General features: G+C 56.4%; 1 protein-coding gene across 2 annotated transcripts; it reads left to right on the forward strand.

The window, feature by feature from the left end:
* Positions 1-5051: 5051 nt before the first annotated feature.
* On the forward strand, positions 5052-20842 carry ARHGEF2 (Rho/Rac guanine nucleotide exchange factor 2). Of its 2 annotated transcripts, none has more exons than NM_001002995.2 (21): positions 5052-5197; positions 7239-7306; positions 7603-7666; positions 8242-8371; positions 8596-8705; positions 8810-8956; positions 9493-9743; positions 9897-10022; positions 10361-10478; positions 10674-10922; positions 12636-12712; positions 13261-13430; positions 14640-14707; positions 17065-17262; positions 17535-17654; positions 17746-17813; positions 17935-17970; positions 18142-18192; positions 18370-18813; positions 19047-19230; positions 20145-20842. In NM_001002995.2, the coding sequence occupies exons 1-21, from the start codon at positions 5071-5073 to the stop codon at positions 20216-20218; spliced, it is 2880 nt and encodes a 959-aa protein (NP_001002995.2). In that variant the 5' UTR covers positions 5052-5070; the 3' UTR covers positions 20219-20842. The 2 variants fall into 2 exon arrangements, with proteins under 2 accessions (NP_001002995.2, NP_001006123.2); NM_001006123.2 differs by having other exon boundaries at positions 19113-19230.
* The last annotated feature ends 212 nt before the right edge of the window (positions 20843-21054 follow it).

Here is a 21054-nt window from a genome sequence, read left to right on the forward strand (position 1 = left end):
CCCCTCTCCCCCCTCCCCCAGCACACCAGCTGTCTCCTTTCTTTTTATACTGTGGTGGGAAGTAGAGGGGGCCCTGTTGGAAATGAGATTATTTGAGGAAGATGGTCTCCCCTGCTACCTATTCGGAAGGATGGGTCAGACCAAGCCCTGAGCCCACACCCCTGCCCTGTTCCTTGTCTGACACCCATGAGCCTCCCTAGAGAAGGAGAAATTTCGGGGGAGCATGCCCCTTCTCCCAGTCCTCCCCAGGGCTGTGTGGCCCCCTCCCCAAGCCTCTGGTCTTATCTTCTCTTTCTCTCCACTGCTCATCCTCTCTGCTCTGCTTCCCACCTTCCCAGACCCAAACCCCACAGGCCTCTTTCCCTCTGGCCCCCTGTTCTCCCCCTCCTCCCCTAAATCCTAACCTTTACAAATCTCTCAGAACAAAGGGTCCTTTCCTGTCTAGGAGTGAGCAGGGGCCTTCAGGAAGGCTCTGGAGGCTGGGGTCCCCTTGGAGTCTGCAGGACCCCAGCATTGGAGTATGTGGGGCAGGTGGAGTGGGAGAGAGGGAGAGGCGATTTCTTTGTTCTGAGTAAGGAGAGGTGGCTGGCTTTGTGTGCAGGATGGACTGGGAGCGGAGGGGTGGGTGAGCAGGGAGGGGCTGGCAGGGTTGGCAGTTTTACAAGGAAGTTTTGCAGGAATTGGGGGTCCCTAGGAGGGACCCTAGGAGGTTGAGGCTTTTAGGGGTACAGAAAGAGATTCTGGGGGTCATGAAGGTTCGAGACCGAGCTGGCAGGAGGGGGTCAAGTCACCAGTGCTGCAGGAGGCTGTTTTTGTCTGGGGAAAGGCCGACTGGGTTCAGTGAAGGATTGAGAGAGAGGGGCCTGGGCTTAGTCCTAGCTTCCCTGGAACTGGCCTTGGATCCAGGAGGGGACAGATCTGAGTGTGTGACTCCCGTTGTGTACATGTGACCCGTGTGTTGGGTATGTGTGTCCCACTGTCCCACGTGCTCCAGGTTACTGTTTTGAGTGGTGGTCACCAGATTAGGGGGCTCGTGCTTTCTGGAACTAGTTCCATTTTTAGCTTCCGCCTCTGGTGTGAGGGCCCTGAGTGAGCAGATTGGTCAGGATTCCTGGAGCTGGGGAGAGAAATGGCCAAGAGGATCTGGCTGGACCCTTCTGGGTTTGTTTGTGTCTCCTGAAGGGGGGGTGCCGGCAGCAGCTGCCCCCTCCCAAGTCAGCCGGCCTGCCCTGTGCCAGGAGGGCAGGGAGTCCTGGCACAGCTATTGTTCCCCTGCACAAATGCCCGTCTGTTTTGCCTCACTCCCCTCCCTCTGCTGTCTCTCTCCTGACCCGACAGGTGTGGCCAGGCAGGGGGCAGGCCAGGGTCCAGGATGCCTGCGTCTCAGGGTCCCCGGCCTGATTTTATTCTCTGTGGCCCTCAACGCGCCTCTTCCTTTCCAGCGTGTCCACCCCCATTGTCCAGTGCTCATCCTCATTCATCAAGTGAACATTTATTAAGTGCCTTTGTGTGTGCCGTGATGGCTTTTTGTGTTATGTTTCTGGCTTTGGTACTAGTGTTTCTGTTTGGCCACCTTCTCCTCTGCCTGCTCCCTTCATCTAGTCCCTGGAAGCTGAGGGAGCGGAGCCTGGCGGAGGCCATCCCGAGCCCTCATCTCAGTCCTGTGACCAGGGACCCACTGTTTCCTCAGTTCCCAGCCCAAAGCTCATCCCCCTGACTCAGTGCACTTCACAGCCTATGCCTGCTGAGCCGCAGGTGACTTGACTCCCAGTGGAACCCCCGGGGCCCTGTGCTCACCATACAGAGGCCTCACCATCTTGGGAAGGGGCCGCTGCCAGTCACAGCTGGAGCAGAGGGGATTCCGAACACCCTGTGACCCCCCCGGAGGTCTGAGTATGGACCTACCTGATGGAGGGGCAAGCGCAGCTGAGCGCTTGGGCCTTGCTGGGAGAGGCGCTGCCGTCCTGGGTGGGTGCTGCCGTCTCCTGCTACCTGTCGGGAGCCCAGGGAGTTGAGCTATGGGATCGCCTCCCTCACCTATGTCACCGTGGGAGGCAAAGTGCTGAGACGAGATGGGGGAAGACGGCCTCTGCCCTGGAGCTTTAGAGAGGCCAGCTGCAGTGCCCCCGACCTTGACCCATCTGAAATTTCTTTCCTCAAAGTGACCAAGAAATAGAAGGTCAATGGAGGAAAGGCTGGGCCTGGCCCTTTCTGGCCTCCGGAGGAAACCCTGCAGGGTCTAAGCTCAAAGGAAGCAGAGGAGGAATGGGATGGAGAGATGGAGGACTTGGACCAAGCAGGGCGAGGGTGCTGCTGGGACCTGTGTGTCTATGTCCATGTGTTCGTGTCTGTCATCCTTCTGCCCACTCAGCTCCCATCCTAAGGAGCGCACACCACCTACCTGCCTGTACGTAGGCCACTGAGCCAGGTGCCTTTGTGTGCCTTTCCTCAAGCAGCCAGAGAGGCTTCCCTGAGGCTGTGTGAGCAGAAGTGACTGGACACTGGCTGGTGGAGGGCTGGCCCTGGCAGGAAGGGCTTCTGAGTGTTGGGGGTAGCCAGCATGGATGGATATAGTGGCTTGTGTCTCTGCATGGTACTTGGGGCATGGAGGTGAAGGGCTGTCCTGCTGGTAGGCAAGTCAATGGGAGACCAGTGGGACCATCTTAAGGATACCTGGGGGAAGTAGGACAGAACCGAGCAAAGCCCAGTCCCCGCATCTTGGAGCAGCCCCTGCCCCACCCCCAGTGACCAGGCTGTATCCTTCCATCCTCCTGGCCGAGCCCTGGGGCGGGCACACACTGCGCCTGGGACAATAGCGCTAGGCAGTGCCAGGGCCGTTGCTGCTGGGCAGGGCCTGAGGTGGGATGTGCTGCTGTGGCTGCTGCCCGCTGCTGGCTCACCTCCAGACGGGGTCCCTCAGAGAGAAGGTGAGTGAAGGGAGCAGAGGAAGCCGGCCTGGAGCACTGGGGTCATCTGTGGGGCACTGGTGCCAGGGAGGGAAGGGCCTGAGACACTGTGCTCTGGCTGCCCAGTCCCCTCCCTCCTCCCACCTCTTTCCCAGGTGAGTCTCCAGGAAGGCAGAGGGCAGAGGGACTAGGAGCAGCCCTCCCTCCTCAGGCATTCATCCTGATCCAGACATGGTCTTTTTCATGTGATTTTTCTGTTTGCTGGCTCACTGCTTTCAATTCAAGCGTAGTGAGTACTCAAACTTATTTGTGTCCCAGAGGAGGCCAGGAGTACAGGAGAGGAGGGAGGGTGTATGGCATGAGGAGAGACCTTGGGACTTGGTCTTTGAGGCCTTCCCTCATTCAGAGGAGGATTTGATCTTCTAAAGAGCTGTGATTTGGAGCAAGACAGATGGAATTTAGAGCAGAGGGAGAATTTTCTAGTGGTCTTATAGGTAGGTATCAGAGCAGAACAGAGACCAGAATACTGGAGGCTCGGGTTGGAAGGTAGGCTTCCCTAACAAGGCCTGGGGTATGGGGGCAGGAGGGGGGAAGGTCAGGAGGGAGAAGCCAAGGGCAGTGGGGAAGCCGTGGGGTGGGGGTGGCGGGGAGACCTGGAAATAGGAAGAGGAGGAGACGGAGACGGGAGAAGTAGGGGAGGTGGGGAAGGACCCTAAGAGCTCCAGGCTCTGCACACAAAGCTGGTGCTTCTGCAGGGAGCCAGGGGACAGAGGACCCTGGCCTGGAGGCTCAGGGTACCATGGCCCAGCGCCCTCTGGCCCCCACACTGTTGACTCAGCTCCTGCACACTTCCTTTTTCTGTCCCAGCAGAGCGCCTGCCCAGCACCAGCCCAGTGTGGTTCCCCCCCAGCCTCTCAGCTGCTGGTGTGTGGGAGCCAAGTCAGGCTCAGGCCAAGGGCTGTCCCCTGGCTCTCCATTCTGTGTCTCAGGGCCCCAGCCAGTCAGTGTCCCCCACCTTGGGCACCTGCCCTTGGCCTCAGCAGTGTGGAATTTGCTCTCTTCCTGAGGAGCTCAGAAGTCGAGGAGAGGGGAGTGGTTTCGCCAGCCCTGTCCTGTTTGCCACCATCTCAGAGGGATATTGGGGGTCTGAGGTGACCACCTAGGAAGGTCCTGCAATAGGAGAGAAGGAAGGCATCGCACATCTTCTCAGGCTCTTGGGGAAGCTCAGGGATTTGAGGGCCAGAGAGTACTGGGAGAGTGTGGCTTGACCTGCAGTGGCTGGTGCAGCAGGGATGAGAGCCACCAGCCTTTGAGGTTCTGGGGACCATACACTGTGCCCCATCTTGCTAGAGCCCAGAGAATGGCATTGCAGCCAGAGGATGGAGGGTAGATGCCAGAAAGGACTCAAGATGGGAGATGGGGGAGCAGGGAGAGTGGGGGGAGCAAGAGCTCTCCCAGGTTTCAGAGGGGAGCATAAGGAATAAAAGTCAGACTTCCTGCCGGAAGCAAGGAGACCCGTGGGCTGAGTTTCCTTCCTCAAAGAGGCCAAAGCCAGGCTCCAGCCTCTCACAGAGGCCCTGGCTTTTGGGATCTGACCTCTGGGTTGGGGGTGGCCACGGAGGCATTCTGGCCTCCAGCCAATCTACTAAGGGCCCTCCTGCCCCCCACTATGACGGCGGAGCCTGGGCTCCAATGCTGGTTGTCATGGTTATAAGAGCAGCTAACTCCCATAGATTTGAAAGCGCTGGTGAGCTGGCACCCTCTGCTTCGCCTGCTCTCCCCTCCTCTCTGCGCATCTTCCCCCAGCTCAGAGGAGAGCGTACAGCAGCCCGGGGGCGAGCAGAGCAGGGCTGGGAAGTGCAGGGAGGACGTGAGGGCCAGAGCCGGGGAGATGAGTGGCCACAGGAGGCAGCCTAGCCGCAGGGGTCAGGTAGGTGAGGGCCAGCCAGGCCCTTGGGGCTGGCCCCGGGCACCCTTGGACAGCTGCCTGTGACACTCTGCAGCAGGCCCTTCTCTGGGAAGTGCCGTCCTTGCGGCAATCCCAGTCAGGCATCGCTACCTGGCCTCTGCCCTCTACCTGTCTCTGGGGCACCGCTGGGCACCTGCCATCTTGAGCCTCACTTCTTGTCTCTCACCCCTTCTGCAGAATCGGGAAAAGGAGAAGATGAAGGAAGCCAAGGACGCCCGCTACACCAACGGGCACCTCTTTACCACCATCTCCGTCTCGGGCATGACCATGTGCTATGCCTGTAACAAGAGCATCACAGCCAAGGAAGCCCTTATCTGCCCAAGTAAGTTGTTGGGATCCTGACTGTCATTCTGACTCGGTGCCCACTGACCCTAACCTTGCCATCTGTCCTTTCTGCCCTGGATTCCCTGGGTCATTCTCTTAGAGCCCTGGCAGGGCCAGATGCTTGATCCCTTGTGCCTCTTGCCTCCGAGGGGCGGGGGGTGGGGGTGGGTTGGACTGGGGCTCAAGCTGGGCTCTCTGGGAGCCCGGGGGGTGGTGCTGGGGTGGCTCCCCTTGCAGCTGTCGTCCACTGGGTGTCCCCTGGCTTACTGAGCAGCTGCTGAGGGTTCCGGGAACTGCTTAAAGAAGGATCAGGAAAGTCCTGGGGAGGAGGGGATGTCAAGCCAGCCTTGCACCTGCTTCTGCCTGTCTTCCTGGGCAGAACTGGATGGCCAGGATTTCAGGGACCCCTTGCTCCTCCCTTTCTATCAACTGGGGAGAGCCTGAATTATCTTAGTCTCTGCAGTTTGAAGTAGAGGACGGGATGAGGACCATCTGTCTCAAATTTCTGGTGTGACCAACAGACAGGGAGAAAGAGGGAAAATACCAGGAATGTGTTCTGTTGGGGGAGAGGGGTCAGAGCTCCCGACTTCAGCACGTCCGTATTTAGGAAGTCAGAACGGGGCATTCTTCCCTGGGATGCCCACGTGCTGGTGCAGAAGGCCCCTGCGGCCCCAGGTTGTAGCTGAGCTGCCTCTGGCCCTGCTGCTGATGGTAGGACCAGGGCCCTAGCCTCTCATTCCCTATGGAAAAACCAGCAAGGTCTTCCTGCTTCCTCACTAGCCACCTTAGACTGGGGAAATGAGGAGGGAAGCCTGGTCTAGATCCCTCCAGACCTGACAGAGTTCCCTATCGGGAAGCTTGTTGCCAGGGGAACCGGGGAGGCAGGCAGCAAGCGCTATTTTGAGAGCAGGTGGAAAGCGGAGGTTTGATCCAGAGACACTGGGTGCCGGGGGTAGAAGAAGGGAGCTCTAGGGGAGTGGGGCAGCCCCAGCCCCCTCCGGTCCTCCCTTCCACCCCACCCTGCTCGCCTTGTATTTGTGGAAGTGAGCCTGGTGCTGGGTATTGTCTGAAGAAGGTGGCAGAGTTTCCTGTGTTGTTGGACGTGGCGGAGGAAGCAAGATAGGGCAGAGGGCTGAGGCATGTTGGGGACAGAGACAGCCAGCGGTCCTGCTGCCAAGGCCTGACCGCTCCTCTCTTCCCTCCTCCCCCTGTGGCAGGGTGGGTGATGGGGCAGGAACCAGTGGAGTGTGGGGAACTGCGGGCTTGCCCCGGGTGGGGAACAGGCCCCGGGCCTGGAAGGGGAAGATAGGAGTCAGAGGGGAGCAGTGGGGAAGGCTGGTGGGCATTGGAGACAGATGGGGCAGGGCCTGTCCCTGCTCCAGCAGTGGGTCCACCAGCCTTTGAATGCTTGGGCCTGGCCATAGTTCTTGGGTGCATGTGTGGTGCACAGCAGGAGCGTGGCCTCTGGGTCCAGGCACACCTGGGTTTCAAGCCCAGCTGTGCTGCTGGCTGCCTGGCCTCTGGCAGGTGATTTGACCTCTTGGGGTGGCGGGCTCTTCATCTGCAAAATGAGGAAAATTGAATCTGCTCCAAAGGGTCGTTGGGATCAAGTAACTGTGGAGCACATGCTATGTGCTCCGGGGATGTTAACCGCCCCCTGCCCCTGGCCCCCATCCCAGCTGCTCTATGCCACCTCCTGTCCCGTGGGCGTCCTCTTCCATCTGTCACTCTCAGCCACCCCTGTGCTCCTTGAGCTCATCTCTGGCAGCCAGCAATTCCTTTGGCCCACCCCTCAGGTCACCTCTGAGTCAGCATTGCTTCCTTGTGGTCGCCACCTCTATCCCCTCACCTGATTTCCTGCTGGAAGGAAGGGGGCAGAGGTGGCGAGGGGAGGGACGGGTCTGGTCGTGGCTGTGAGGTCTGGGAAGAGGTGCCTCAGCGGCTGTGTGGCCAGGGGGAGACGGGTGCCTGCTTGTGGGTGTGTGTCCCCTCCTGTACCACCCGGCCCCCCCTTCACCCTCTCTACCCCACCCTCCCAGCCTGCAATGTGACTATCCACAACCGCTGTAAAGACACGCTCGCCAACTGTACCAAGGTCAAGCAGAAGGTGAGATGGCAGGGCGGGCAGTGGGCTGGGGAGAGGGTAGTGAGTGTGCCCTTCCCATTCACTCCTCACTCTGTGTTCCTCACTGTGGGGCAGCCCACACCCTGCACCCCAGGCCCCATGCGGCCAGCCCGCTGCTCTGGACACCTGCCCCCTAGCGTGGGGCTCAGCCACCCTCATGCCCATGACCGCTGTGCTGGCTTCCTCCCGAGGTGCTAGCTGCCCAGCTCCTGCCCAAGCCTGTGGGGGCAACCCCTGGTGACAGCTGTCCTTGGTGTCTCTCTTGCTCTGTCTCACAGCAACAGAAGGCTGCTCTGCTGAAGAACAGCACTGCTTTGCAGTCTGTTTCCCTTCGCAGTAAGAGTGAGTAGTGGGGGCACGCAGAAGACCCCGTGCAGGATCCCCCCTCTCCCCGGGACCCTCAATGGGACCCCAGGCCCCTCAGCCTGTGGGCTCTCCTGCCCCTTGAGGTTCATTTCCTGCATGGTGCTTTCCCCACCCCCCATTGGAAGTGGATGGTGAGCCATAAGAGGTGTCCAGGCTCCTGGTCTTAGGGGCAGGGCAGAAATCTAATGGGGGTGAGGCTTGGCTGGTGGTTTGAGCATTTCCACTGCACTTGGGAGCATTGCAGGCAGCTGTCAAGTGCCATTCAGACAGCTTTGGTGTCACAGTAAGAGCGGAGTCTGAGTCCCTGGACCAGTCTCTTAACCTTCCTGAGCCTTGGTTTGCTCACAGGCTTGTTTCGGGGAAGAGAGGAGACAAGACAAACGTTAGAAGTAGTGCCCAAGGGAGGAGGCGCTGCCATGACCTTTCCTTGACTCAGGGCTGGGTGGAGGATGGGATGGGAGAGGAGGCCACATTCCTAGTCTGGAGCCTGGGAGGCCTGGAGTCTGGGAAGCAGCAACTTTGACGCTTGCCTGCTGGCTACCCCTCTGCAGCCACCCCCCGGGAGCGGCCAAGCTCTGCCATCTACCCCTCTGACAGCTTCCGGCAGTCCCTGCTCGGCTCCCGCCGTGGCCGCTCCTCCTTGTCATTAGCCAAGAGTGTCTCCACCACCAACATTGCCGGGTGAGCCTCTGCTTGGGGAAGGGAACAGTAGGTGGGTGAGAGCAGCAGTGGGGACCAGGAGGCCTGAGGGCTTCTTCCCAACCCTGAACTCAGAACCAGAGACAGGGAGGGAGGACTCGGGCTGCGTGCCCCTCAGACCCCAGCCCTGGTTCCCCGTCTGGCAGAGCAGGGGAGCGGGGGGGTCTCTCGCCCGAGTCAGGGTGACGCAGGCCCTCTTCCCTCAGCCACTTCAGTGACGAGTCACCCCTGGGGCTGCGCCGAATCCTGTCCCAGTCCACAGACTCCCTCAACATGCGGAACCGAGCCCTATCCGTGGAGTCCCTCATTGACGAAGGTTACTGCTGGCCCAGGGACAGGTGGGGGCAGCGTGGGAGGGGCCCGAGGGGCCAGGACCCCATGGGGAGAGTTGAGCTCAGTGTCTGGCCCGCTGGCGTCCAGGTGCAGAAGTGATCTACAGTGAGCTCATGAGTGACTTTGAGACAGATGAGAGGGACTTTGCAGCCGACTCATGGAGCTTGGCAGTAGACAGCAGCTTCCTGCAGCAGCAGAAGAAAGAGGTGATGAAGCAGCAGGATGTCATCTATGGTGAGCCAAGAAGATTGCCCAGGCCTGTTGTCTGTAGCCTTTCTTCTGCCAGCCCACACCCCCCAGACCATTAACCCATGGGCCCTGTTAGTCTGTGGGCCCCCCTGACCATTTTAGCCCAAAGGCCCCCTGACCCTATTAGTCCATGGGCCCCCCCCCAGACCCTTCCCCCAGCCCACAAGTGGCTATAAGGCCCCTGCCTTTTGGGGTTCTGGGTCTCCAGGCCCCATTTTTACACCCCTTCCTTCAAGTGGGTTCTCTGCCTTTGCTCCTGGCCTGTACCATGCCTGGCACCACACTGGGGCCTGTGGGGAGTCTGGACATGTGGGAACATGTGGTTCTTGCCCCTAAATGGCTCACAGCTTGATGTAGCAGAGCATAAAGACAGAAAACGATTAGAAAAAAATCTTAAGACCATAACAATGCAGAATGTCAACCTGGAAGGGACTTTAGAAATCCCACTGAGCCCTGAGGGCCCAGCCGAGTCAGTTGTGGCCAAGACAGGATGAGGTCCACATGAACTGTTGTGCCCGCAGAGCTCATCCAGACGGAGCTGCACCATGTGCGGACGCTGAAGATCATGACCCGCCTCTTCCGCACGGGGATGCTAGAGGAGCTGCAGCTGGAGCCCGGAGTGGTCCAGGGTCTGTTCCCCTGCGTGGATGAGCTCAGTGACATCCACACACGCTTCCTCAGCCAGCTCCTAGAACGCCGACGCCAAGCCCTGTGCCCTGGAAGCACCCGGAACTTCGTCATCCATCGCCTGGCAGACCTGCTCATCAGCCAGGTGGGGCAGAGGTGTGATCAGAGTGGGTGCTGTCACCTGCAGAGTCTGGGGGGCACAGCCACGAGAGCTGGAGGGCGGAGGACAGAGGGCATCCAGGGGATGGGCCGTGGCTTTGAGGAACATGCTGACTGAGGCTGGCTCCCCGACGTGTAGTTCTCAGGTCCCAGTGCGGAGCGGATGCGTAAGGCCTACTCAGAGTTCTGCAGCCGCCACACTAAGGCCTTAAAGCTTTACAAGGAGCTGTATGCCCGGGACAAAAGGTTCCAGCAGTTCATCCGGGTGAGCACACCTCTCCAAGAGTCATGCACAGAGCCTCCTCTGGCGGCCTGTGCCTGGCCTCCCCTTTCCTGGGGGGCATCAAGTGCTGCGGCCACATGGAGACCAGGTGCTCCCCGACCCCCATGGAGGGGGATGTTACAGCAAGTGCTTCTCCCCACTTTATCTGCTCAGTCCTCGTCATGGCATCGTGCTCCCCAGTCCCACATGCAGTCACCTAAGCCAATGGGAGGTAGATGGCCATACTGGGGCCATCACTGGAGTGCAGGGTCCGAGTACAGCATTGCTGTGGCCAGGCCCTGTCCGCAGGCTGGCCCTGAGCCCTGACTCTGCCCTTCTAGAAGGTGACCCGATCGGCTGTGTTGAAGCGTCATGGGGTGCAGGAGTGCATCCTGCTGGTGACCCAGCGCATCACCAAGTACCCGGTACTCATCAACCGGATCCTACAGCATTCCCATGGTGAGGGGGCAGGCCCTGGGAAGAGTACAAGGAGGGCGGGGAGAGTGCAGGGAGGGCTCTCCAGGGTAACCCAGGGAAAGGATGAGGTAAGCTGTGGGGCCTGGGGCGGCCTCTGCAGATGGGATCGGGATTCTGCGGGAGCTGGGGTGGGACTGAAGCGGACCCACTGTGCCTCATGCCGACCCTGGACACCAGGGACCGACGAGGAGCGCCAGGACCTGACCACAGCACTGGGGCTGGTGAAGGAGCTCCTGTCCAATGTGGACCAGGACGTGCATGAGCTGGAGAAAGGAGCTCGCCTGCAGGAGATCTACCACCGGATGGACCCTCGGGCCCAGGCCCCAGTGCCCAGCAAGGGCCCATTTGGCAGAGAGGAGCTTCTGCGGCGCAAGCTCATCCATGATGGTTGCCTGCTCTGGAAGACAGCGACAGGTCGCTTCAAAGGTCAGTGTTCAGTGTGGCGGGCCGGGCAAGAGCCCAGAGTCAGAGAGAGGGAGGAACGAGCAGGTAGCCTGTAGGACCACATTCTGCAGACACCGTCCGGGGGCCCAGTGCAAGAGAAATGTGTGTCTCTGTTGCAGCAAAGTCCCAGTTCTTCATTTCATTTCATGGGCCACACAGGGGCTCCTTGTCAGGATCTGCCTCTTTCTTGGGTCCTTGCATGCATGCCCAGAGAGCTATCAGTTTTGATGAGGAAGACAGAGAATCTCCAGGACCGGGGGGCAAGAGAGGGGCAGCTAGCCGGGCTGCAGATTAGGCAGGTGCTTCAGGAAGACAGCCAGAGAGGGCCCAGTGGCAGATAGGCAGGACGGGAGCATGGAAGGATGAGCAGGACAGATGGAAGGACAGGGAGGATGAGGAGGATGGACAGGACAGAAGGACAGACAGGATGGGAGGATGGGCAGGACAGACAGAAGGACAGGGAGGACAAGGAGGACAGAGAGGACAGGCAGGACAGACAGAAGGATGGGCAGGACAGAAGGACAGGCAGCATGGAGATGAGAGAAAAGAGCAGTGGGGGTGTGTGTGGGGAGTCACACTTGCCCAGCCCCTGTCCCCAGACCACCCTGGCTGCAGCTTTCCTCCCTAAAGTGAGACACAGGGAATAGCCTGCTTTGGGTGTGAGGAGTGCTGGCTACAGCAGGCCTGTACCCCGGGACTGAGCCTGCCCCCCCCCCCCCCACCGCTGTGTCCCTGTTGTGAAATCCCCCTTTACAGGCTGGGGGATGGCGGTGCCTACCGGCGCCTTCCTTCATCCCCTTCTCTTTTCTGTTCCTCCCACACAGCAACTAAGAATATAAACCATGGGGGTTAAAAATAGCAGGGCTGGAGAGCTTTATTTCTGAAGCATTTAGTGAAAGCCCTCCCCTCTATGTGCCCACAGTTGAGTGAGATATCCAAGGGCAAAGGGTGAGCCTGTGTTTTCTTGGCTGTGCCATCTGAGTTTTAGGGACTTGACCTTTGTCAAGTTAAAGTGTGGGACTCAGGATTGGAGCGGCTGGAAGGGGGTGCAGAAGACAGCCAAGGTGCCTCTGGGGTCTGAGAAGACAGGAGGGGTGGATAAGCCTGCCTGTCTCCTGCCTCCTGAGCCCTGGCATTGCAGGGGGCCAGGGGATTTTAGGTCAGACAGCCGAAAAGCTCTTATGTCAGTTGCTAGGCACAGAATTGAAAGGGTGGCTCCTCCCGCTGCGGGAATACATTTTACTCTCATGAAAATTCTGGACCCTTTCACCCAGAAAAGCGCATGTGTGCGTTACAATAATATGTAAAATTGCTTCTGCAACTTCAGAAGGTTTGCAGAGCCCTTGAAGCCCAGCAGTGGACATACTAGGGGTCTGTAGGCCCCAGGTTAAGAAATTGGCATCCGCTGGGCAAAGAGGATTTCCTTCAGATGCATGGGTGTCCCTCTGCAGCTTCTCTAGCCGAGAAGCTCTTTGGTCTGGTAGCACACGGATCTTTTCCCCTGGCATTTCTGAGCTGTAAGAATGGGCAGGTGGAGGCCACAGAGGTAAGAGGAAGCACCTGGAGAGAAGAGAGGCCGGGAAGGGGCTCCTCAGGAGCCATGAACGGACAGGTTACGCCTGGACCCTGAGAAAGAGGTGGGCAGCTGCCCAGACCTCTGCTGCTGACCATTCTCCCACTTGTCCCCTCGGCCAGATGTGCTCATGCTCCTGATGACAGACGTGCTGGTATTTCTCCAGGAGAAGGACCAGAAGTACATCTTTCCTGCCCTGGTGAGATCTTCCTCCTTCTCCTTTCCTGGCATGGACAAGCATCACAGCCTCTTCTTGCTTTTCTCCCCAAGCTGGAAGGAACCCTAGAATCCTCCAGAGTCAAATGGCTATTGTGACCATTGCTATAATATCATAAGGAATAGAAGTAGCTAACAGGTTATTATGACTGTGAGGAGGGCCTCTTAGGATCCCTCCTTATAGATGAGGAGAGGAAACCTTAAAGGGTTTTTTTTTATGTGGTTTTTTTTTTTTGTTGTTGTTGTTTTGTTAGTACTCTCTACATTCAATGTTTGGCTTGAACCCACAACCCTGAAGTAGCCGCATGCTCCCCCAACTCAACCAGCCAAGTTCCCTGGTAAACCTTAATGTTAATTAACCCACCAGAGGTCACATGCACTCCTAAGTCCCCTCTGGCTACACCAAAACCAGGGACTCTAAATTTATATTGCTGGCTGGCTCTTCAGTCCTTCAGGTACTCTGGCAAGACTGAAGACCCTGAGATCCCAGGGTCAGGTTCCCAGGCTGAGTCCTTCCATTCTGACTTGCAGGACAAGCCCTCAGTGGTATCACTGCAGAATCTGATTGTACGGGACATCGCCAACCAGGAGAAAGGGATGTTTCTGATCAGTGCGGCGCCCCCTGAGATGTATGAGGTCCACACCGCATCTCGGGATGACCGGAGCACCTGGATCCGGGTCATTCAGCAGAGTGTGCGCGTGTGAGTGTGTGTATGGCCTCAGGGAGTCTGCAGCCAGGCCACAGCAGGCTCCGGGGAAAGAGCCTGGGGTTCGGAGCAGGAGGCAGAGGCTGGGGGAGAGAAGCACAGTGTCCTGAGGCAAGGGCCATCGTATCCTGGATGGTCAGACATACCGTGACAACCCCGAGCATCTTTCAGGAGCCTGAGCTGGCAAGCAGAGGGGTACCCTGAGCTGTCACATGGGGGCACACCTGCCAGCCAACAGGACAGTATCAGGCACAGAAACATCTCAGTCTGGAGGCAGTGGGCTATTATTTGGATTGTATTGCATTTTACCTTTATTTTCTAAAAATGGATGAAAGAGGGAATGAGGCATTGACACTAGAGCCAAACCTCACCCAGTTGAGACAAGAAGTAAACTGTTCAGTCTGCCAAGGCAGTGGACTTTGAGCTTCTGTGGGATGTGCATAAGCTTTGAGGCCATTGACTATGTGTCTCTTGTGATTAAAAAAACAAACAAACAAACAAAAAACAACGGAAAAAAACGCATGTAAAACATTCAAAATGGATTTTTGAAGATTATGCAAAAAAAAAAATGAACTCAGTCAGGATATTTGTAATTTTTTTTAGCTTTTAGAAATGGATTTTCTCCACTCTGTAATGTGTAAACTTTTTTATATTTCTGCAACTTAGACTTTTGGACAGATTTTTCAGAAATTCATACAAAAGTATGACATTGCCTGTTGTAGGAAAACAGTGCAAAATACCTGTTCCATTGACAATGGATCCATGGTGGCCTCTCTGAACAGTATTAATATTTGTAATTGTGAAAATCATAATTCATATTCTTTGTCATCGATTTATTGAGCTTCTGCCATGCTTGAAGCATTGTTACATTTCTTTATTTAATTCTAACAAAAAAAAAACAGTGAAGAGAAAAAATGTCATACCCATTTTTCAGATGAGAAATAGACAAGCTGCCACCTGGTAAATGGCAGGACCAGGATTTGGGCCAGTCTGCTTCACGCCAAAGCCTGTAGTGCCCATCTGCACGGTGCTACCCCTGCAGGTGGCCCATGGAAGGGTGCATAGTCCACTAGAATATGATAGGGGTCAGGAGTGAAGTCAGGGCATGGGGCTAGAGAGTCTTATAGGGAAGCACAGAGCGTGTTTGGGGGAAGGAGGCTGATTCCTGATCCCTCAACCCCACCCTACTTGTTACCCCTCTAGATGCCCATCCAGAGAGGACTTCCCCCTGATTGAGACAGAGGACGAGGCTTACCTGCGCCGAATCAAGAGTGAGTCCACCCCCAGAGCTGGTTAAGTAATTTATAATACACCCACGAGATGGAATACTGTGGAACTGTTTGTTTGTTTGTTTATTTATTTATTTATTTATTAAAGATTTTATTTATTTATTCATGAAAGACACAGAGAGAGAGGCAGAGACACAGGCAGAGGGAGAAGCAGGCTCCACTCAGGGAGAAGCCCGATGTGGGACTCGATCCCGGGACTCCAGGATCACGCCCTGGGCCAAAGGCAGGTGCTAAACCACTGAGCCACCCAGGGATTCCCCTGTGGAACTGTTTAGAAAGCTCATGAGGGCTAATGCAGATCCATAACCAGAATGTATTGTTGAGTAAAAAGAGCAAGGTTTAAAACAATGTAGAGTATATGCTAACTCTGGTGTAAAAATAATGGGGATAGGTCTGTGTCACATGTGGTGTGTGTGTGTGTGTGTGTGTGTGTGTGTGTGTGTGTAGTATCTCCTGAAAAGGAGCTAGGAAGACCAGGGTTGAGACATTAATCTACTTTTTTTTTACTTTTATTAGAGTGTGAACTAACTGCTATACAAAAAGACCAACAAAAATCAGTTTCTTAAGCAAGATAGAAGATTATTTCTCTTTAGTCCACAAGTGGGAAGTACAGGGTGTCAGTACATCTCTGCCATCTTTAGCATAAAGATTCCCCACTTACCTGCCCAAAGTGGCTACTCTAGCTCCTGCTATCACATCTGTATCCTGGCTAGCAGGGAGGTGGAAAGGAACAGGGAGAGTTTACACCCCTTTCTTTTTTCTTAAGATTTTATTTTGGGCAGCCTGGGTGGCTCAGTGGTTTAGCGCTGCCTTCAGCTGAGAGTGTGATCCTGGAGACCCAGGATTGAGTCTCACGTCAAGCTCCCTACATGGAGCCTGCTTCTCCCTCTGCCTGTCTCTCTGCCTCTCTCTGTTTCCCATGAATAAATAAGTAAAATCTTTTTTTTTTAAAGATTCATATATATATATATATTTAAGTGAGCTCTATGCCCATCGTTGGGCTTGAACTCATGACTCTGAGATCAAGACTTGCATGCTCTACTGACTAAACCAGCAAGGCACCCCTTAAGATTTTATTTTTAAGTAATCTCTACACTCAAGGTGGGGCTCGAACTCACAACCCTGAGATCAAGACTCACATGCTCCATGGACTGAGCTGGGGAGGCACCCGTCTGTATACCCCTTTCTTTTAAGGACTGATCCAGAGAGACACTCATGTCCATTGACCACAGTCTGGTCCCATGACAATGTCTGGCCTCATGTCGGGCTGGGAAGTATGGTCTTTTTTTTTTTAATGTAACAGAGCATGAATCTACTGGTGACTGTTGCATTATATGAGGTCTCAGTTGATGGCTACTTTATTTATTTTTTAAAAAGATTTTATTTATTTATTTATTAGAGAGAGAGGCAGAGACACAGGCAGAGGGAGAAGCAGGCTCCTTGCAGGGAGCCCGACGTGGGACTCAATCCTGGGTCTCCAGGATCACACCCTGGGCTGAAGGTGGCGCTAAACCGCTGAGCCACCTGGGCTGCCCTGGGAATATGGTCTTAAATGGGCAGCCAGGTGCCCAGATGAAATTTATGAGGATTCTACATTTAAGGAAGATGGGAGAATGAAAAGTGGTGGCCACCTGCAGTCCCGGCCACAGATTGTTTTAGTTTTGTTTTTATTTTCATTTTTTAAAAAATTTTATTTATTCATTAGAGACACACAGAGAGAGGCAGAGGGAGAAGCAGGCTCCTGGAAGGGAGCCTGATGTGGAACTCGATCCCCAGAATGGGATCACACCTGAGCCCAAGGCAGACACTCAACCCCTGAGCCACCCAGACGTCACTGGTTTTGTTTTAAAACAAAGGTGCCGGGGATCCCTTTGGCTCAACGGTTTAGGGCCTGCCTTCGGCCCAGGGTGTGATCCCAGAGTCCTGGGATCAAGTCCTGCATCAGGCTCCCTGCATGGAGCCTCCTTCTCTCTCTGCCAGTGTCTCTGCCTCTCTTTCTCTCTGTGTCTCTCATGAATAAATAAAATCTTTAAATAAACAAACAAAACAAAGGTGCCACTTATGTCGGTGGAGCACACAACTCTTGATCCTCAGGGTCGTGACTCTGAGCCCCATGGTGGGCATGGAGTTTACTTATAAAAAGGAAAGTGCATGTATGACTTTTCCCCCCAAAAGTGTTTTCTTTTTCATAAATGCCAATACTCCAGAATTAAGTACTACCACACAGCCCCATGTGGCCCCTAAGCCATCTGGCCACCCTCCACCCCACCGTGGGCTCTTAGGGGGGTCCCCCCACCCCCGCGCCCCCTGCTATGTGCTCACCTGTTCCTTACCCCCAGTGGAGCTGCAACAGAAAGACAAGGCGTTGGTGGAGTTGCTGCGAGAGAAGGTGGGACTGTTTGCCGAGATGACCCATTTCCAAGTGGAGGAGGACAGTGGCGGGGTGGCCCTGCCCGCCCTACCCAGGGGTCTTTTCCGCTCCGAGTCCTTGGAGTGCCCTCGTGGCGAGCGGCTGCTGCAGGATGCCATCCGTGAGGGTAAGGGAACCCCTGGGGATGAGGCCAGGCCTGGAAGCACACAGACTGGGGGGGTGCCAGCCCCAGTACCCATAAACGCCTTGGCGTGTGGGGTGTAGGGGGCAGAAATGAGGCATGGGCGCTGTCACTGTTTGAGTCCTACATACATTTGTGCTGTCCCTTTGGTGCCTTTCAGTGACCTCTGCCTTGTGGGGGGTGGCATGAATGAGGCCCCAGCACCTGCACAGGGGCCCCCCTGGACACCATCCCCTGACCTCCTCCCTTTCCTGTAGTGGAGGGCCTCAAAGACCTCCTGGTGGGGCCTGGAGTAGAGCTGCTCCTGACACCGCGGGATCCGGCCTTGCTTGTGGACCCAGACAGTGGCGGTAGCACGAGTCCTGGGGTCACAGCCAGTGAGTGCCTGGGCTGGGGCCATGGCAGAGGGTGGGAGGGGCCAACTGCCTTGGGGACCAGAGCTCAGCCCTGCCTTTTCCTTCTCCACAGATGGTGAGGCCAGAAACTTCAATGGCTCCATTGAGCTCTGCAGAACGGACTCTGACTCCAGTCAGAAGGTGGGTCCTGGGAGGTGTCAGGACTCGAGAGGGCTGGAAGGGGCAACTAGCCTGGGGATCCCTGACACGGAGCTGCAGGGGCCAGGCACCTGTGATTCCCTATCCTTGCCTCTTTCTGCAGGACCGCAATGGGAATCAGTTGAGAGCCCCCCAGGAGGTGAGGTGGGGACCTGGGGTGGAGCAGGCTGAAGGGAGGGTGTTGTGTCTGAGAAACGGGACCCCCATTTGGAGGGGTGTCTATGTGTAAGAGGCTGCCTTTGGTCACCTCCTGGGCAACTCTCCCATCCTGAAGCCTGGGCTCTGCCCCTACCCTCTCCTCTGTCTGCAGGAAGCATTACAGCGATTGGTCAATCTCTACGGACTCCTCCACGGCCTCCAGGTCAGTGGGCCCAGGGCTGGAGCTGGCAGATTGGAGCCAGAGCAGGGCTGCCCGTTTACCGGCCTTCTGGGCCTTTCTCCAGGCGGAGCCATCCTGGAACCTAGGTCTTGGGAGGTGAGGGTGAAGGGTCAGGGAAACGGGTCCTGACACGCTTGTCTGTGCCCCCTACACCCACAGGCGGCCGTGGCCCAGCAGGACACCCTGATGGAAGCCCGGTTCCCTGAGGGCCCTGAGCGGCGGGAGAAGCTGGCCAGAGCCAACTCCAGGGATGGAGAGGCTGGCCGAGTGGGGCCCGCCCCAGTGGCACCTGACAAGCAGGCCACCGAGCTGGCGCTCCTGCAGCGGCAACATGCTCTGCTGCAGGAGGAGCTGCGGCGCTGCCGGCGGCTGGGCGAGGAGCGCGCCACGGAGGCGGGCAACCTGGAGGCCCGGCTCCGCGAGAGTGAACAGGCCCGGGCCCTGCTGGAGAGGGAGGCGGAGGAGGCCCGCAGGCAGCTGGCCATCTTGGGGCAGAGTGAGCCGCCCCCGGCGGAGGCCCCCTGGGCCCGCAGGCCCTTGGACCCTCGGCGGCGCAGCCTCCCTGCAGGCGATGCTCTGTACCTGAGCTTCACGCCCCCACAGGTAAGGAGGCTTCAGGAGGGCTGACCTCGGTGGGTGAGAGGGTCTGGGACACAGCCCAGGGGCCATCTGGGGTTTGCACCTAAAGCCTGAAGCTGTGGTTGGAGAGATGGGAGGGGAGGTTGAGAGCCATCGGTGGTGCTACAGGCCGGGGGCCACCAGCCCTGCAGCCTTCCCCTGACCCCCTGGCCGAGCTCACTCCCTGGCCTGCTGCCTTTCCTGCCGGCCCGTCACAGCCCAGCCGAGGCCACGACCGTCTGGATTTGTCTGTGACCATTCGCTCTGTCCATCGACCCTTTGAGGACCGAGAGAGGCAGGAGCTGGGCAGCCCCGAGGAGCGGCTGCAGGACAGCAGTGACCCTGATACCGGCAGCGAGGAGGAAGGGGGCGGCCGCCTGTCCCCACCCCACAGTCCTCGAGGTGAGGCTGGAATGGAAGTGTGTCCCAGTGTGCACAGGACATTCGGGGCAATATTTGGGGTGGTTCGGGAGCTCTTGGGAGGGACACAGATGACACACTTCCTGCCTTGCAATGGTGATCCAGCAGTGGACCTCTAGGAAACAAAGCCTGTAGGAGCCTCTCCAGTAAGTCTGTGATGCCAACCTTTTCAAGCTGAAATAAATTTAAGATTTTTATTTGAGATGGAGTGAGCGAGAGAGAGAGCATGCATGGGGGAAGAGGCAGGGGCAAAGGGAGAAGAAGCAGGGTCTTCACGGAGCAGGGAGCCCAATGTGGGACTCACTCCCAGGACCCCAAGATCATGACCTGAGCTGAAGGTAGATGCTCAACCACTGAGCCACCGAGGCATCCCTAGAAATAGATTTTTTTTTCTTTATTCATGAGAGAGAGAGAGAGAGAGGCAGAGACACAGGAGGAGGGAGAAGCAGGCTTCATGCCGGGAGCCCCATGCGGAACTCGATCCCGGGACTCCAGGATCTGGGCCAAAGGCAGGCGCCAAACCGCTGAGCCACCCAGGGATCCCCCTAGAAATAGATTTCTAAGTAAAATTTTTCTAAGACCTTCAAAGTTCTTTTTTTTTTTTTTTTTTTTTGACCTTCAAAGTTCTTATAGTTGGTTTAGGAAATACAAAATAACCAAAAGTTGGTGTGACTTTATGTAGTCATCTTAAAATATTTTTGTATTTTATTAGCCGGACTGTATCTTTCTGTCCTCAGGGAGGGTACAAAGTATGTAGCCATGGTTTCGCTGGCCCTAGGGCTAGTCCCCAAGGACTCCTCCTTCCAGCTCCAGCCCAGATGGGGCAGCGGGAGTGTGGGGGTCGCTGCTCGAGGGAGCCTGTGTTCTGCCCCTGACTCTGCCCCATCCCCCTTCAGATTTCACCCGAATGCAAGACATCCCTGAAGAGACAGAGAGTCGTGACGGGGAGCCTATGGTTTCAGAGAGCTAAGGGGGCCCCCACCCCTCGTCCTGCGCCCCCAGGAAGAACACACCGAGGGAGGCAAACTTGGGACTCTAACCTGCCAATGGGAACATTCTCAAGAACTGCTGATGGTCCCTGCCAACTGGCAGGCTCCTGGGACACCTGGGGCCAGTTGGGAAGCTGGGGGAGTTGGGCCACAGTGCCCCCCTGCTGCACCAGGAGTAGCTGGTATAGCTGGCATCCAGGAGCTACACCACAGATGCCAATTTTTCATGCCTTCTTCCCTCTACTTTAGGAAAATTTATTTATTTATTGTTTATTAGTTACCCAGGGAGTGGGGGAGATTTAGAGGACCAGGGACATGGGAACCAAGCCATAGGGATCAGAGGGCCTTGATCTGTAACACTACTGGGGTTTATTCAGGCTTAACCAGGCAGCTGCTGGGTTCTAGCCCTGACACCCCTCCCCAAGAACACCGTCTTTGAGGATAGGCTGTGCCACGTGCACCTTGGGCCCTTCTATCAGGGCCATGGATGGGGCCATGTCCCTCTTCCCCGCTGACTGCTGTTCCCCTGTCTCTCCATCCTCAGTGGAGACCCAGGGAAACCATCTGGCCCTACAGAGTTGGGGGGTGATGGAGTAGAAGTTGAGGTGGCTGCAATGGCTCTGTTGGGGGGGGTGTGTGTGTGTGTGTGTGTGAGGGGAAATTCCATGGGACCAGAATGTTTTTTGTTGTTTTCTTTTTTGTACCAAAGCCAACTGCACGTGTTTTGTATTTTTAAGAGCTGATTGTAGGCAGTTAGAAATCACAGCCTTCTATCTCCACTTATCAGAAGAGCTTGAGGGGTAGGGGGATCCATGTC

The sequence above is a fragment of the Canis lupus genome, chromosome 7, assembly GCF_011100685.1.
Source record: "Canis lupus familiaris isolate Mischka breed German Shepherd chromosome 7, alternate assembly UU_Cfam_GSD_1.0, whole genome shotgun sequence".
Lineage (NCBI taxonomy): Eukaryota > Metazoa > Chordata > Mammalia > Carnivora > Canidae > Canis > Canis lupus.